Below are 18,791 nucleotides of genomic sequence, written 5' to 3'. Positions count from 1 at the left end.
AACAAAATGGGGCATAAAAGGGAGTTTACAGCCCAAGCATATGCCAAGGCCGTAAACACCTCTAAACCTTGTCTAAATGTCCCAAAAACACTCCTAAAACACCCTTGGACTTCATACATAAATTAGGGGCTTATCCTCTTGGGTTTAGATCATTTAAACATAAGGATTTGAAGGATTAAAAGGAGTTTATGGCCCAGACATGTGTCAAGGCCGTAAACTCCCCAAATCAAGCCAAAAATGTGGTTTTCGCCCCCCAAATGGCCTTAGACTATTTTTATAAAATGCTAGGAATGATTTAAGGGCTTAAACTCCAAGAGATTGTGGGCGTATGAGAGTTCACGGCCAAGCCATAGAGCTTACGGCCGTAAACTCTCAATGATTGGTCATTTGGACCATAAACTCTAAAGGAATGCACCCTTGGAACCCCAAACACCCCTATAGCCTTGAATAAATTACTAGAAGTGATCTAGGGGCTTTAAACTTCCATAAAATCAAAGGATAGGAGTTCACGGCCGTGAACTCCTATAGGGGTGGTTCATGGGCCGTAAACTCCCATATAGCCCCTTAAAACACTTTAAATCCACACATACCAATTAGATTTAGACCTAGAATAATTCCATGAACAAGCTAGAAGCCTTAAACACACTAGAACCCTTCACCATGAGTTTACGGCCATAAACTCATGGTGAATAGTCCCTGGGCCGTAAACATCATATAAAGGGTTTACTCTCGGAGAGTAAACTCCATTCCTAAGCCATACGCACCTTTAGACGCTACCCGGGACACCCAAACACTTATCTAAAGTGTTTTCCGCTCCTTTGAGTGCGTATACATGTTTAATTAGTATTAAATATACTAATTGTATGTGAACATATGTTATCATATGTTAAATAGGTCATTAAGTGTGTTCAAGTCCTTGCGTGACACCGAACGCCCAAACGGCACCTTCGTCGGACCTACTTGCACCAGGTGAGTTCATACCCCTGAATGAACCTTTTCAATATTTTTACATGTTTTATAGGGGGGAATACAAGTTAAACATGCCAGTTATCATATCAATCACATGTGATTGATAACCCGCATGCACAAGATTTTACGACACTGTACACTGTTTTACCGAGTAGGACACTATAATGGTTTTCTAAAAGGTTTTCATTTGTTTCAAAACTCTTACTTATACTGTTTTATCTAAATTCATTCTAAACTGGTTTATGAAATATTTCCAAAGGTTTTCAAACATGTTTTTACAAATGAATACAAATTGTGATTTTCCTCGAGTATAAAGGTTTTTCATCAAAGTTCACTTTCACGACATATGCTTTTACTTGTTAGTTACTACTGCTTCGCTTTCATGTAATTTAAACTCCTACTCGATAACGCTTTCACATCGTGATGCGTTTATACCTGTTATTGTCTTTATTTCACTTATACTTGTAGTCGCTTATACCTGATAGACGCTCTTACTTCACTTATTGTCGTCTCTACTTCGTGATACTCTTATACTTGGTACACTTATACTTCATGATTCGATTATCCCACTCTGTACGCTTATACTTCACGACTCGGATATTCCACTCTGTACGCTTATACTTCACGACTCGGATATTTCACTGTACACTTATACTTCACAAGTCGGTTATTCCACACTGTACACCTATACTTCACGATATGATTCCACTTGATACACACTCAAGCGTAGTTAGATGTATGTCTGTGCTTGTATAGATGCATATAAATAATGATTGAAGGACTTAGGAAGGCTTGTCCGCCCTATTTCCTTTTCTTCGTTGAGATGTGGTCTGGTGGGATCGGATGTCCATCCGAAGGTCGTTTGATTCATTAGTCATATATTATGTACACAAGCATAGACATACGGGTTTACTTCAGTCAATTCAGTTATGAGTCTCTACTTCTAGTTCAACACTTACATTAGAAACCCACTATTTGGAAGTCTCTACCCACTATTTGGGATGCATCTTCAGGACACGGCCTTCTCCGTCGTCTAGTTGGTAACCAGAATCTCCTGTAGGGAGAGCGGACATTGTGTGTATAGATCTATATGGGATTGACACCCCCGCACCCAGACTGCTAGCTACAGTCCCGGCCTACCAAGCCAACGGGTGACAAATGTCACATTTTATAGACGCTTGTAGGGCATCTGGAACTCTAGTCAGTATGGTTACGAGTATCTCGGGTTACCTTATAATTAATGGCCTTAAGGTAACGGTATTTCACCGGCAATTTACACTGTATGCTGGTAATTCATTTTCAGAGTCACATTGTTTTGACCTTACAAGACGTATCTTTCATTTGATATTGTCTAGGGTCTGTTTTCTCTGTTTTGACCTTGCAAGACGTATCTTTCATTTGATACTGTCTGGGGTCTGTTTTCTCTGTTTTGACCTTACAAGACGTATCTTTCATTTGATACTGTCTGGGGTCTGTTTTCTCTGTTTTGACCTTACAAGACGTATCTTTCATTTGATATTGTCTGGGGTCTGTTTTTCACTGGTTTAGACCTTACCAGCTGTACCTTTTATTTGGTACCTTCTAGGGTCTGAGTCTCTACTTGTTAGACTGAACCAGGCTTGTCGTTAGTTCGATACTCTCCTGGAGTCTATGATTCCTTGCCTTAGTCAGCAGTCCTCACTGTTGAGGCATATGTTATTTCCCTGTTGTCTCTTGCTTTCTTTAATAATCAAATTCAGTATTTTGATAATGATAGCAATCAAGGGAAAACCACTTTTTACCACATAACACTGACCAGTCTTGGTAGAAGGCTGCTTTATTAAAGAAAATATAGGATTTTCTGGAAAGAACTCTAATACACAGTAAACACTTAAACTACTACTTTATAAAGTTATTTGAATAAATGTCACTAAATACTTATGAACTCACCAGCATTTGTAAAAATGATGATACTCGCTTTTCAAATAACTTGTATTCTCAGGTTAGCATTAGACAGGTACATCTCCGGAGTTGTTGATGAAGATAGCTTAGTACCACGTTGTATTTATTCTATTACTTGTATTACTTTGATGTATTGTAATGTAACCATGTAAAATTATTACTATTAATGCAATGTTTTGTTGTACTTCGATTACTATAATGCATGTGTTGTGATACTTGACATGACGTCATCCACCCCAGAACGTTTCCGCCGTTCCGGTTTTGGGGTGTGACAAACAGACCCTACCTCCAGTATGATCCTATCTGGTTGTCTTTTATCAACAATAGATCAGTGGACATTGGGATTATTGAGGGATCTCGACTATTATTCATAAGAAATAATAAACTAAGATTTAGTGATAATTGAACCCAGGTTGCATAAAGGGAAAAGCCAAGTGTTAAAGCGAAGCGCTGCCTAACTTTTCAATCATCCACTTTAACAAGTGAGTGCATAGTTGGTCATCTTACACATAGATATGAAGTATCTAATTGATAAATTTTTATATGTGCTTATGTGCAAAGACGATAAGTGTTAGATGGAATGTTATAAAGATAAGTTAAATGATTTATACCATATATGTATGTTTATGGATATAATACATTGGGTAATGAAGAGTAGTAATAAGTGCCATAGTAAAATGAAATATATAGGCAATGATAAAATTCCACAAACATAGAAAGGATACTAGTGTGACAATGATGTGGAAATGGTACCAGTTTACTAATGATATAATCACTTAACAAAGTAAAGGTGAAAACCACCAGACAATTCATGACCATCCCGTAGAACACTAGCAGCGATGGATTTCATGCATAAACACTGGCAGCTATGGACTTAGTGCCTACTAGATAAAAATGGGCAACTATGGACTTAGTTCCTACCAGATAAACACTGGAAGCTATAGACTTAGTGTCTATTAGATAAAAAGTAACAACGATGAAATCTGTGTCTATTCCTTAGGACAAACCCTTAGTAAGGAAGATAGAACAACAGCCTACTGACAAGTATTACAAAAGAATCCATGAACTAGTACTGCCAACATAAAAGATCCGTAAGGTAGATCCTTAAGATTAAAGAAGATAACGAGGATGGGAAATTCGGTTAATTATTTGATAATTAACTATATTATTATGGGTTAAAAACCCTATGTACTCGCTAGATTTCCCAACTTGACCCACTCGGTTTGTTTGTATCACAGGTATCAATGTGAATATACATTACAATGAGAGATTAAAGGAGATATAGATCATTAGTGTAAATAAATGCAAGATCTATTTATGCTTTTATTTTGTATTAGTTATGACATCCCAAGTTTTGAAAAGATATCAATGTTGAACGTTTCTTCAGATGTGTTTAATGTTAATAGTATCTCATATTGAAATAATATTTTTAGGACCAATTCCGTAATAAAATAAGTACTCTAATTTAAAATAAGCATAAATGAAAATTTTAAAAATGACCATACATTTGCGAATGTCACAACTACTCCTCAATACTGCTCCACCTCGCAAAGATCTCGCCATTTACTTCACGTATGCCAATTGCACACAAAACAAGGCTTGATATATAGTCGAATAAGTGATTCTAACTTATGTCCACAACCAAACAAGGATCAGGAAGACAGGCTAAATCATACATTCTAAGGCTATAAAATCTTATCCATGTATATTCCTAAAACATACACCAAGAAAATAGAAATGATAGGTTCAATCTTATAAAAGCAACCTCCTAGGCTAAAGGCATCACAGATCAGGAAACTCTAGTATTTGAGGGATCCTTAGCCTATCAACTAGCATGTAGTTCTATCAATTTACAAGATAACAAATCGACACTACACATAAAATAAGTAGATATATTTTAGGAAACTATCGCTTGAGCTTTGGCTGATTTTACACACTACTTCATCCAGCTTTTCTCCTTTGAAATTCTTTGTTTCTTTTTGAAAAGTTTTTATCAGATCCTTACTTTGATTTTGGAATCCCACAAGTGTTTATTTAAAATAAGCATAAATGAAAATTTTAAAAAAATTCTTTGTTTCATATAAAACATTGCTCATAAAAACCATCTCAAGAAAATAAAATCTAGATCATCATCAAAATATCAAAGTGTCCCAAAATATTCAGAATCATAAACTGCAGGCAAATATGTACAATCAAACCTTCGTCTTCCCGCGATCCTCAAAAGTACCTGAAACATATTTAATCAACAACTATAAGCATGAAGCTTCTTGAGTTCCCCAAAACACCACATATACCACATCACAAAATAAACAATTACGGGTTATCAACAACCATGGAGACCACCCAAAGTCTCAGTGGACAAGCAGCACGTCATGTGTGTTATCATCAACTTTGGAGACTACCCGAAGTCTCAGCATACACAAAAACACATATCACAGTAATAACACATAGACCCAGCTGGTCATCACATATATAAATATATTCTACCACACATGTAAGAATAGTGAGGAGACTAACCTTGCATAGATGACTGATAGAACTCACACCTGAATTGTCGGAACTAGACTCCACTTATTAATCACACGAATTAACCCTGATTAATAATTAAGGTAATTTTGCATACTCCACAAGTCCCAAGCCAATTCTAATCCACGTTTAGGGCAAAAGACCATTTTGCCCCTTCTAAACCCAAAAACCCTCACAAATCCACCTAAGGTACAATTGGTCAAAATTCAATGAAAGTCAAAGGTCAAAACTATGACCATTATGTGCGATGTACTCAGCTCTACGATGGGCATAGCCAGAATTACGCACGGCGTATGCGGATTATCCCAAAACTCAAATTTTAAGGTCTTAATCATTAAGACACTTTACCCAATCTTTAGATTTGACTCTAAAAGGTATCCTAATCCATAAAGTCTCTAACTTTATGCCTTTGCATGGATAAAGAGAGCTTAATCCCAAAACCCTAACATTTCACTTCACCAAAAACTCCATAACTCATGCATGGAAGAAAGGAAAAGGCCAAGCTAGCATTTTTATGACTCTATGCACCCTAAAACATCATAAAGGACAACTCATATGCGTTGGAGTATTCCATACTCTAAAGGATCAAGGATTTGGGACAAAATGAACATAAATCTAAGCTTAAACAAGATCTAGCGATAAAAGTTCTAAGGTATGAACTTTATAACTTCAAAAGATGAACAAGGAGATGTAGATTCTGGATCCAAAAGCTTGAATGAAACATCACTTCTTGAATGATCTTCCTTCACTACCAAGAATACTCAAAAATCACTCACAAGCTTCAAATCTCACTCACAAGGGCTAGGGTTTCAATTTTAGGGTTTAGAGGAATGAAGGTTGATCAAAAGAAGGTCTAAGGGGGATTAAGATGTTTAAATAGGGCACACAACCCTAAAAATTTAGGGTTAAAGAGTTGCACGAGTACGTCGAGCGTACTCACATGTATGCCCAGTATACTCCACCTTTGACGCATCACAAGATGCTAACTTACACCCGGCGTATAGCCTTGTACTTCCAGTGTAAAGACCTTATTTGCAACAATCTTAAAATATTAAGGCCTGAAATGAAAATAACTGACATCGGGCGTTACATGAAAGTACATTGCTATTTCTAGAGTACACAAATTGTAACGACCCGTTTCCGGTATGTTAATCCCTTGGTAATTGTTGTAGGTTTTGCAAGAGGAACTCGGCGAGTTCATAGCCTGACTCGCCGAGTAGGGTCGCGGCTGCGAGCACGCGTGAGCCGGGGACTCGGCGAGTCCATATCCTGGACTCGGCGAGTCCATCCGTCTGGGTGAAACCCTAAATCCCCGGGTTGCCCACTATTTAAACCACCTTATAACCCCATTCTCGCCTCCCTCACTCTGTGAACACAGTGAGAGAACCCTAATCCTCCCTTGAAAACTTATAAGTGATTTGGTGCCATTTTTGTGAAGGTGTGAAGAAGGAGAAGAAGAAAGAAGCAAGGAAACGAGTTGTAGTGCAAAGATCCAAGGGCAAATCTGAGTTTATTGAGGTATTTTCGGAGTTCCCTTCTTGTTATATGCTTTAAACTTCCATTAGGGCTCTTCTAAGAGCTATTTGATGTTTGTTCCAAGCCTTATGTTTGCTTGAATGTCTTAATAAGTCGAAATACCTTTGGATCTGAATGTTGGGGTGTTGTAGAGCCCAGATCTACTGTCTTTTTGGAGTTACATTGCATATTAGCCATGGATCTACTCATTTTATGCATCTTTTAGCCTTATTTCCCTTATTCATGAGGTTGTGCACGTAAAGTTGGAAACTTTACGTGGTAAATCAGTTTATTGGACTCAGATCTATCAATTGTATGTATTGGATTCAAACAAAATCGAGTAAAAATCAGTTGCATGGCGGCAACTCGGCGAGTCGGGAAGAACGACTCGGCGAGTTGGGTCGCGAGTTCCTGAGTCCTTCATTTTGATCAGTGTCGAGTGAATCCAGTGAGTTAGAGAGTGGACTCAGCAAGTTGAGGGTAGACTCAGTGATGGAGGGACTCGGCGAGTTGTTCATACAACTCGGCGAGTCCAAGGCAATCTTCTTAGGATCATGAACAACTCGTCGAGTTTGTTCATACGGCTCGGCGAGTCGGATGAAGATTGTCTGAGTTCTTGGATCAAGAGGGTACTCGTCGAGTCAATGCCACACTCGACGAGTAGCAGCGTGTAGAACTGAGAAGTGAGAGTAGGACTCGGCGAGTTGGGTGGCCCAACTCGGCGAGTCAGCCCAAAGAGAGTTGACTTTGACCAAGGGTAAAAGAGTCATTTTACCCCAAGTGCAGTGTTTAGTATTTGATTGAGTGTGTTCATGGGCTTGTAGCCGAGGAGATTCAGGAGCAGCAGCCGGTAGCTTTCAGAGACACACACTCAGCCGCCGGTTTACGAGGTGAGTTTCCTTCAAGTAGGGACGGGTCTAAGGCCACAATGCCGGCCCGTCCAGTTAGCAGTAGTTTCCGGACTTCGGTCCGATGTAGCAGCTAGTATGTTTGATGCCTTCGTGGCTCAAACAGGATTATGTGCTATGTTTTATGTGTTACGTGTTATGTGTTCCGGGCTGCGGCTCGATGTAGTATGCAGTATATGTGTTCATGCTAGTTGATATGCTATGTTATGTTCAGTCAGTTAGTTCCGGACTCCGGTCCGATGCAGGGGACAAGGTCCCAGTTAGTTCCGGACTCCGGTCTGATGCAGTTAGTTCCGGACTTCGGTCCGATGCAGTTAGTTCCGGACTTTGGTCCGATGCAGGGGACAAGGTCCCAGTTAGTTCCGGACTTCGGTCCGATGCAGTTTCCGGGCTTCGGCCCGATGCAGTGGGCAAGGCCCAATATGTGTTATATGTTATTGTATGGTATGTGGTATTTTGGGGGAGCTCACTAAGCTTCGTGCTTACAGTTTCAGTTTTGGTTTCAGGTACTTCCGCAAGCAAAGGGAAGAGCTCGGGGTGACAGCATCGCACACACCACAGCTTAGCTTTTATCCTGGGGATGGTTTTAGTTGTTTTGGATTTGATGTACTATGATACAGTTTTCCGCACAGTATTTCATTATGATTGGGATACATCGCGTATGTTTTTATGTTATGATACTCACATTATGGTTTTGATTATATTGAAAAATGAAATTTTTGGGTCGTATTTTTGGGTCGTTTCACAAATATATGAAAGTAGATTGCATATTTCAGTGCAATAATAAGAAAGCAATTGAAAGTGCAATGATATAGTTAATTGTGTAGATTATTAAAGTACAATGCTGTAATCGGATGAAAACCGATTTAATTCTTCGATTTATTAACATATTATTACGTAAGATTGAGAAAAAAGAGAAAAATGTTTTATTAACATATTATTACATGTATTTCTTACAATATTTGCTACGAAACAAATAGTTGAGGGTTAATGTATGAACATGCAAAAAGATTTGTGCAGGGTGGAGTGAAACTAAGACAAGCTTTATCTTGAAGGCGAAAATTCAGAACAAATTTTCTTTATAATGCAATAGGATAAGCGAAAACAGCTTCAGTAGATTGATACCAGAAAAAATAAGAGAGAAACACATTGGAAACAAAAACAAGACCATCCGTCCGACATGGAGCATGGGCATACCCCCTGGTTTCTCTCAAATCAAAATATATACCTCAATTTATCAACAACATTTCACTTAAAATTAAACTTTGGTCTGTTTTTTAATAAACTAACAAGCTCATAAAATGAATTGTGAAAGAGGTAACTTCTACAAAATAAAATGTATGAGACAAAACTATTTCCTATATATATATGAAGCAAATGAATTGTGAAAGAGGTAACTTCTACAAAATAAAATATATAAGACAAAACTATTTCCTATATATATATGAAGCAGGAAAATACTAGATACTTTCTCCTAAATTCATTTTCAAAAGTTTTAATTTTTTAAATGTTGTGTAATTATTGTGATTTCAAAATTCAGTTGATATACAGAATATAATCATATTTTTGTTTTAGTAGCCTCTCTCCCTTTCTTGATTTTGTTCTTAAGTACTTTTTAGTTTATGATTTTCCATTTTTCTCTATAGTTCATCTTCTTCGTAGACACCTTGGAATGAGTTATCCTTCCCACCATCTCTAATGCCACACATGGTTGATCAACTGGTACCTGAAATATTGCAACACAAAAACGTAACAATTTCAATATAATATTCTTGAGTAAAAGTGGTTGTTTTCAAATGACCGATCATTCATAGAGAAGTTAGAAAAATGGTATTACAATTTATTAATTCAACTGATATAGGATGTTTGGAATTTGGATGCAAGATATATATATATATATATATATATATATATATATATATATATATATATATATATATATATATATATATATATATATATATATATATATATATATATATATATATATATATAGTGTTATGGTAATATGTGAGTAGTTAAAATCATAGAGGGTGTAAGTGTGAAACTTACAAAGTGACCAGCTTCAAGAATCCAATAAAAGTGTAAATTTTTGTAAGACTTGGTGAACCCTTTTGTCATTTTATCATATCCACAATATATTGGAGTTCTATCAAGACTCAAGAATGTCTTTAACCCTTCCCACCTGTGTCATCAAAGAAAACTCAAGGATAAATAGTAGTTCAATATTGAATAAAGATCATGAAAACATATATTAAAAGTTACTTTAGCTTCTCAACCCATGCTTCAGTTCCCTTTGTTGAACATATAACATCAAGCTACAAAAAATTCCCACCAAAATGACAACAATAAAGATTCCCAAAATCAATCGAGCTTTTAAAGAGGAAAAGGATCTTACTTGACCATTATATATAGTCACATTGACTCCCTTGTTCAAGAGTTCATCAACCTATTTAAGAAAATAAACATAACCAATCTTTGAATGAACTTTTTCCCAGTTTTAAAAAATTGTTCTTAGATTTATAAAATCTTGCCTCATTAATTCTCGGTCGCATGAAATCGCCTTCTAAGTAAGTAAAAACAAGATCGGACTGTCCTCCCCATCTATAATCCACACACACACACACACACACACACACACACATATATATATATATATATATATATATATATATATATATATATATATATATATATATATATATATATATATATATATTCTAATTTAAAAGTTTTCTTACTGAATATTTATTTTAAGTTATATAAAAAAATATATAAAACATAGACTCACTCCACATTATTTGGAATAATCCCAAGTTTCTTTCTGATGGCACCATTCATCAAGAGACCAAGACCACTATCTATACCTGGAGATATCTTCAATGAATCGAGATATCTTGAATACCTCTTTTGTGATATTCCTCTCATTAGTAATGTTGATGTCATCAACACTGGATCCATCCCCGAATCCAACATGAAATTGTAAAAATCCTACAATTAATCCAAATAATCATTTCTTTATTGAAAAAAGGTGTTTCTTTAGAATGGAAATTAAATTGCACAAAATTAATCTATTTGGGTAATTTTTCAGTTTAAACACTTTTATTTATTCTACTTAAACCATAAAAAATTAAGACAATACCATATTATAATATAATAGGTCTAAATGATAATTACATGGGTAATCTTAATAACAAAATTACTCGCGAAACCTAATGTAACATATCAAAATTGTCAATTAGGAAAAGATGTATGAAACTGTTATGGTTTGACTGGAAAATTAAGATATTAATCGTTAAACCGTAAAACTACCCAAATATAGTTATTATTATTATTATTAGTTTTGTAATTTAACCTTTTTTTAAAAGGGGAAAGTAAAACATACAACAGAGTTGCTATTGGCACTAATCACTCTTTCAAGATCACTCCATGTTTCTGTGGCATCTTTTAGTTTTCCATTTGCTATTTGTCTCTTTATTACCTTTACTACACTGTTTCATGAGATGAGTTTGTCACAAAAAAAAGCAATCAATTTCAGAGGAATAATAAGTCAACATAGCCATTACACACATAGAAACATCACAATTCCCACAGTTGCTAATGGAGTGCAATGGAGGAAGGCCAACCTGTTTGCTTCGATCAAGCCATTGCCGCCTATCCTTGAAACATCCTTCAGAAGTGGACCCCATGATACCTAATATTTCCAATTTCAAAAGTTTTTGAAAATTTAAAATCATGTTTGATATGTTCTAGAGGTTCATATTTGTTCAAACAAGCTACAAAGAGAAAATAAAGTACCACATAATCTTCAGGTGAGATCCAACTATCTCCCAATGCAATACCTGAAAATAAATCATTAAATCCATTAACAAAAGAGTTACCAAACGTTATTTTTAGACAAACTTGTGAGAATAGGTCCAAAAACATCATATGCGACTTATATCAAGTAGTGGCCCATTAATGGCCCACTTTGTGAGTGCTTACAAGAAATCCAATCTATGTTGAATTAAAATTTAAAACTACGTACCCCACACAGTTCACATTGAGTTTTTGAATAAATGTATTTAGCTTTTATGTGCATTTACATTTATGCTTTTGGTAATATCACAAGAAAGATGGTAAGTCTGCATTGAATACTAGATACGTCACTTAAAAAAAGCAATCTTCTTGGTAAGTTAAAGTTCCCATCAAAATATAGCAAAACAAGTAGATGTTTTTACGAAATCCTGATTAAAACTAGCGTGTATACCTCCAAGAATGAGCTTTAACTTCTTATCTTCAATGGCCTTGAGAACAGACAATCCAAGAGTGACTGCATATTTGCCACCATAAGACTCTCCCACTATATAAAGAGGACTCTTTTGAAGGGTTTCATTTCTATTAAAGATTTCAATCAATAATGTAGTTAAATCAATGGCAGCCTCCTCATCAGTTTTCACCAATAACTTTTTGTCTTCAACATAACTGTATCCACTACCAACTGGATTATCCTAATTTCCCACCAAAAATTTATAAAAAATATCATTAAAGTTCAATAAATATTCTTTAATATAAGAGTTTCTACTAAAAAAATCACATACCACAAATAATAGATCTGCCTTCTTTAGCCATGTAGAGTTTCTTGGCTTCAAGAAAGAGTTTAATGGACCCACCTCTTCAAAATTTCCAGTCCCAACTCCTGACGCACCCTAAAAAACCCACACGAAAATCACGAACACATTTTTGAAGAATAAAACTTGTTTTCTTGCATTTGTATAAACATAAGTACTTACAGGTCCACCTTGTAACCAAAGAATTATAGGCCATGGGTTGTTTGAATCTTGCGTTCTATAAGGACTTTTGTAATACCACCAGAATATATGAGCTTCTGTGTTTAAAAACACCACAAAACAACACACGAGAATGTCAGAAGATTGAATTTTGGAAAATGGGATATCTAAGGAGAATGGAATCATGGAAGCTTACTAGGTCTAACTTCGACGTAACCCCATTGTTCTGATCCATCTGACGTCCCTGCAGCCATGGCGAATCCTCCATGGAAAAGGAAGAACAGCACAGCTGAAAAAAGTGTCAAAGCAACAAGGTGGAATTTTGTCATTGGCAGAAAAGCTGAAAGAATCGCAAATAAATTATGATATCATAGATAGATGTGCAAGTGTTTATTTATTTATAAAAAAGAAAAAGAAAAAAACTTTCAATGATTGTCGACATAATAGGTATCTTAACTTAAGTATACATAAAAACAGCAAAGGAAAGAAAAAACGTCGACCACCGGTTGCAAGTGCATTGAATATATATATATATATATATATATATATATATATATATATATATATATATATATATATATATATATATATATATATATATATATATATATATATATATATATATATATATATATAAAAGTTCAATAGAAAACCATAATTATGGGTTTTTCAAGGAACAATTTTTTTTTTTCAATTTTTAGAGCTTATTATTTATCGAAAAAAATCTAAAAATATCTAAATTCATAAATGTGAAAAATATTTTTCGGATTCACCGTGTGAATCCGGATTCACGTTGTGAATTTTCGAAGATTCACATTGTGAATTTGACGTTAAAAAAAATGAATTTTATATCATTGGAAAAAGGATAAAAAGTTATGAATTTCTGTATTTTTAGTTTTTTTGATAAAAAATAAGTTCTAAAAGTTGAAAAAAAAATTGGTTCCTTGGTTAATTATAGTTCTCTATTGACAATGATAAAGAAAATATATTGTTTGATAATATAAATACGTTCAATCATACATAACTATTGTCATTAACACACATTCTTACTAATTAAATCGTCTATAACGTTATTATACACTTATTATTATTATTCTCATTTCTGTCAGAATGTTGTAAGAATTTTTATTGGGTCGTATTCTGTCAGAATGAAAATGAATGAAAAACGATGTGTGAGAACAAAAATAAATAATAATTAACAAGAATGCATGAAAATAACGATATTTTTGTAAGGTTGAACGTATTCGCATTGCTAAATAACTTATTATCTTAGTAATTCTCATAGCATACGATATCAAAACAATAATTAGTTATAATAGAATAATCTAAAAGTATATATATACATATATATATATATATATATATATATATATATATACACCTTAATAAGTATTTAGCCTTAATTGTTGAATTTTAAAAGGTACAAACTTTACTGCAACATATACAATAGATTTATGCATTAAAATATATTGAATCTTATCCTGTTAACATTTATGAAAAAGTCAGCAAATTTTGAAAAGAGTTGGACTTTGAAATCGAAAATTTGTTAACTTAGATTAAGGAGATGATTGTTTATCTATTTTTTGACTGATTATCAATTGATACCAGCTTACCTACGTTCTCGGTCAATGATAGTCGTTGCCATCATCATCCCTAATTTTTTGCTTAAAATATTGAAGACTTATTCAAACCAGGAGACTCATTCAAATCGCCATATCCATTTTCCTCCATGAAATTCAGCACCACACCGTCATTCATCTATTTTCTTACCACCATCAGTCTCGATTTTGTTTTGCCTTCAAAAACCCATTGGTTTCTCCCCTCTTTCTACTTTTTTTGAAACACCAATATGCCCACAACCCACTGGCCACCGCCATGGTGTTGCCTTCATCAACCAACCATCATCATCTCTGTGACAACCCGAAATTTTCTATCATGTACAGTCAAACACTTCATTGAAAGTCAAACTCATTCCTGCTATCATTTAGCACAATTTGGAGTCTGTTTGAGCGTTCTGAGCCTTGTATACTTAAGGGATAAGTGTCGGGGTTTATCTGCTGAAGTTATAGCACAAGGAACAAGTCTGAAAGCCCTTGACAAGGAGTTTACGGCCACCACAAGGGAGTTTACGGCCGTAAACTCCATTTGGGCCGTAAACTACATGTAGGCCGTAAACTCCTCCTATATGATGAATTCTTGGCCATTAGTTCACTTCTTTCTTTCCCTTGGCTAAAATCCTCTCAAATATCATCCCGATCTTCGTCCCCGATCTTCAAAACCCGTAAGTTTCTTGCCCTAACTAGGATATCTTACATGAACTAGTGATCTTACATGATTTCATCCATGAAATCATTCCATTTGTGTAGATCTTCAAGTTTCACCAAGAACACACATTAGTGTTCTTAGCCAAAAACGACCATTCAAGCTCCTAGATGGTAAGTACTCTTGTTCTAACTCGTTGTACACTAGGTTTAACATGTTTAGAGCTTAGAAATCACAAAGAAACACAAGATCCAAGGATTTTACGACCAAGACATGTTCTTAGGTCGTAAACCCTTATAAGTGGGGCAAATTGCGCCCTAGTCCCTTGTTGGATAAGGTGTCTAAGTCCATAACTTATTTGGTACATACTTGACCCGACCCGGCATGGTCCATTTGGGTTGCACTTCACCCGAACCATTTATGGATAATTTTATGAGAGTTATACACATATGTTTATTAATATATTGTAAGTTATAATATATTAATATGAAGTTATTTAATTAGTCTTAGTCTTAAATTAATTATGAATTAATTTAGAGATTAAAAGGAAGACTAATTAAATTGTGGGCTATTGTTTTATATGGTGTGGGCTAACACTCATTTGTTAATGGGCTAGGCTTATATGGAAGTCCATGGATGATCCATGGAGCTTTTAACCCATGGATCCTTGGAAAAGGAAAGGTCATGGGTTATTAGGGTTTCACCCTAACCATGCACACTATATAAGCATGCTTATGTTGCATGAAATAGCCACTAGTGTGTTTTTGTGTGTGTGGCCGATTTTCTATGTGTGTATACACTCTCTCAAAGTTTTCCAAGTGTTTGTGGTGATTTGTGATTCCATTTGAGGCATTCACACTATTGGTGCTTGGCTCTCAAACTCCAAACAATCAACCATCATCAAAAGGTATGTATTTCTACTAGTACTTTTATGATTAATAATCCTTATGCTATGCTAGTTAGTAAGAAACCTTGTAAATTATTATTTGCATGTATTTTAGAAGAAAACATAGATCCAAGGTTTATTAGGGTTGCATGCACACTTAGGAAGTGTTAGATTGCTCAAAACCCAACATCCCTTACCAAGCCTTGGAACTTAGTCTAGAACCAACCACCATTAAACTAGGGACATCAAACATCGAGTTGGTACTTCATACCATGAGTTTACAGTCGTAAACTCATGGGGAAGTTGTCTCCAGGCCGTAAACACATGTAAAGGTCATTCTTGGACCTTAAACTCACCTAGCCTCTTGTTTAAGACTTGGAACACTTAACCACATAAGACATCTTACCTTTAAGCCTCAAATGGAGACCCATTAGAGAGTTTACGGCCAGGAGTAAACTCCCCTGGGCCGTAAACTCCAATAAGTATGGTCCATTGACCATAAACTCACTTACAATGCCTTGCAATCCTTTGTTGCAACCCAATGGCCTCCTAACACTTTGACTAAAGTGTTTTCCACGCCTTATAATGTTTATACTTGTCTAATTAGTGTTATAATCACTAATTGTATATATATATATATATATATATATATATATATATATATATATATATATATATATACATATGTCTTTATATGTTATTAGGATCACTGTATGTGTTTAAGTCTTCACTTGACACCAAGCACTTGTCCGACACTTCCATACGATCCACTCATCGCAGGTGAGTTCATACCCCTTAATTAACCTTTTAAATATTTTTAAATGTTTATAAATGCTTTATGGGGGAATACAAGTTGAATCATGCTAGTTATTATATCAATCACATGTAATTAATAACTAGCATTCAAATGGATTTACTACATTGTTAGTTGTTTACTCAGTATATACTACTTCCAAATGACTTACCAAAACGTTTTTACATGTTAAACTCTTTATCGAACTGTCTTACATACTGTATGTTTCCTTTTGAAACTCCGTTACAATTGTGTTTCAAACAAAGGTTTTCCTTATACTTAAGACTGCCTTATCAAACAAACTACTTTCAAATCGATTTATAAACTGACATCAAGTCATCATTTCTTAGTCATTAAACTTTTCAAAGGTTTTACAAAACCTCTTTTATACTTTTATGTAGACATAAAAGTTCCATCAGTTAGTTCAGTACCTTTGGGTAGCAAAGGTATACCTTTGATTATACACGTACATTACTAGTAACTATAATAGGTATAGTTAGAAGATACTACTTCTATTCCAAGTACAAGGAATCACACAAGAGTCAGTTCATTAATGAGTCTATACTAACACGTTACATATTATATGAAGAGTTACAATTACAGAAATACGAATACATTATATACTATATGAAGAGATATTAATACATACAATTACAAAAGATACGACTACATATACTATTACATACTATATGGAGAGATACTATTACATACTATAAGAAGAGATATGATTACATACTATATGATGAGATAGTATTACATATTATATGAGTAGATATTATTATATAAGTACGAGACTAACCATTCTACACCCCGTTGTTAGCTACAGAGGGAAAATGCACATCGGCGGATGTCTATGGTTAATACTATTCGACAAGTTACTCTGTCGTGATTATCCTAGTACCAAAGGATAATACTTAAATGATTATATTATTTTCCTTCCCACCTTTACTTTGTGACACATTCACATGAAAGACGAGGTAGAATATATTTGATATAGATAGACTATTTTCCTTATTACCTTTATATCGTGGCACATACACATAAATGATGATGTAGACGATAGTTTTATAATAATAATAGTTATACGAGGGAAAAACCGTCACATTTTCAGTGATGCACACTTTCAAAACAGTTAGGTCTTGGTAGAAGACTACTTTTTATACTAGTAGGAAATATGAGATTTTCAAACGTTTACAATTACTTACAAACATGTTCATTGATACAAACTTTTCTTCAAGCATTTACAAGTCTTTCTTTACAGTTTTACAAATCAAAGACACATAAATACTTATGAATTCACCATCTTTATTGTTGATACTCGCTTTCAAAATAACTTGTATCCTCGGGTCACAAATAGACAGGTACGACGACCAGGTTTTGTGAAGACGGAGCAGTCAAGACTCGTCTTATATTTTGATTATTCATTATGTTGTTTTATACTATGAAAGAACACACTTATATTTAACAATTATACTATTAATGCAGTGGATGATGTTGTTGCTTGTTTACTACTTTATATCGTTGTGATACATTACATGACGTCCTCCGCCCCAGAACGTTTCTGCCATTCTCGGTTTTGGGTATGACAGATTGGTATCAGAGCATTGTTTATAGTGAATTGAGTATATCAACCCATAAAAGATATACTAACTATAAATACAATGGAATTAAAAATACTCTGACCAAGAGTTTATACTTTAAATAATAAAATATTTAACTAAGCATACATACCTACATTCATACTAAAATTCGTGTCACAATGACAAGAACAAAAGTGTTACGATTGTTGAATATCACAAGTAAGCTCGGGGATGTATGGTCAGTCTTGGGAGTGGCATAGCCTGATCAACTATGCTAGTCCGAGGAGTGATTAGCACATGCCCAAGAATGGTTGTGATGTGGCAACAAGTCTAAAAACTTACCAACACTACCACAATGAGAACACTAGAACAGAACATAAGTCTAAAATACTATAGGAGTATTTTGTGTTACTATAATTACTTACTTGAGAACTAAAAGGATCTTCATTACTAAGTCGATAGTTGCTAAGTGTATACACCAAGGTTATATGTAACTAGGATGTCATAGACTTAGAATCTATGAATTTTTGCTTTACCCCTGTTCCTTGTGAATTTGGAGTTAGGGTCACTTATTCGAAGGCCTATCCTGTTTTGATTACATATAACTGGTATGCAATTTACAAATATTGATGTAACTAATGA

General features: G+C 34.7%; 1 protein-coding gene across 1 annotated transcript; it reads right to left on the bottom strand.

The window, feature by feature from the left end:
- Positions 1-9,304: 9,304 nt before the first annotated feature.
- Positions 9,305-13,046, bottom strand: LOC145058634 (serine carboxypeptidase-like 51). Its single transcript, XM_079006521.1, has 13 exons — positions 12,825-13,046; positions 12,632-12,726; positions 12,440-12,547; positions 12,109-12,349; positions 11,658-11,701; positions 11,486-11,553; positions 11,245-11,350; positions 10,651-10,850; positions 10,394-10,463; positions 10,258-10,308; positions 10,125-10,177; positions 9,912-10,044; positions 9,305-9,585 (listed from the first exon to the last, which is right to left on the bottom strand). Exons 1-13 carry the CDS (start codon positions 12,955-12,957, stop codon positions 9,475-9,477), a joined length of 1,413 nt encoding a protein of 470 aa, XP_078862647.1. The 5' UTR covers positions 12,958-13,046; the 3' UTR covers positions 9,305-9,474.
- Between the last annotated feature and the right edge of the window lie 5,745 nt (positions 13,047-18,791).

Source organism: Lactuca serriola, chromosome 6, assembly GCF_051521515.1.
Source record: "Lactuca serriola cultivar US96UC23 chromosome 6, Lser_US96UC23_V15, whole genome shotgun sequence".
In the NCBI taxonomy this organism is placed as follows: Eukaryota; Viridiplantae; Streptophyta; class Magnoliopsida; order Asterales; family Asteraceae; genus Lactuca; species Lactuca serriola.
Note: the sequence above shows the minus strand (reverse complement) of the source record. Positions and strands in the feature narration are given on the sequence as shown.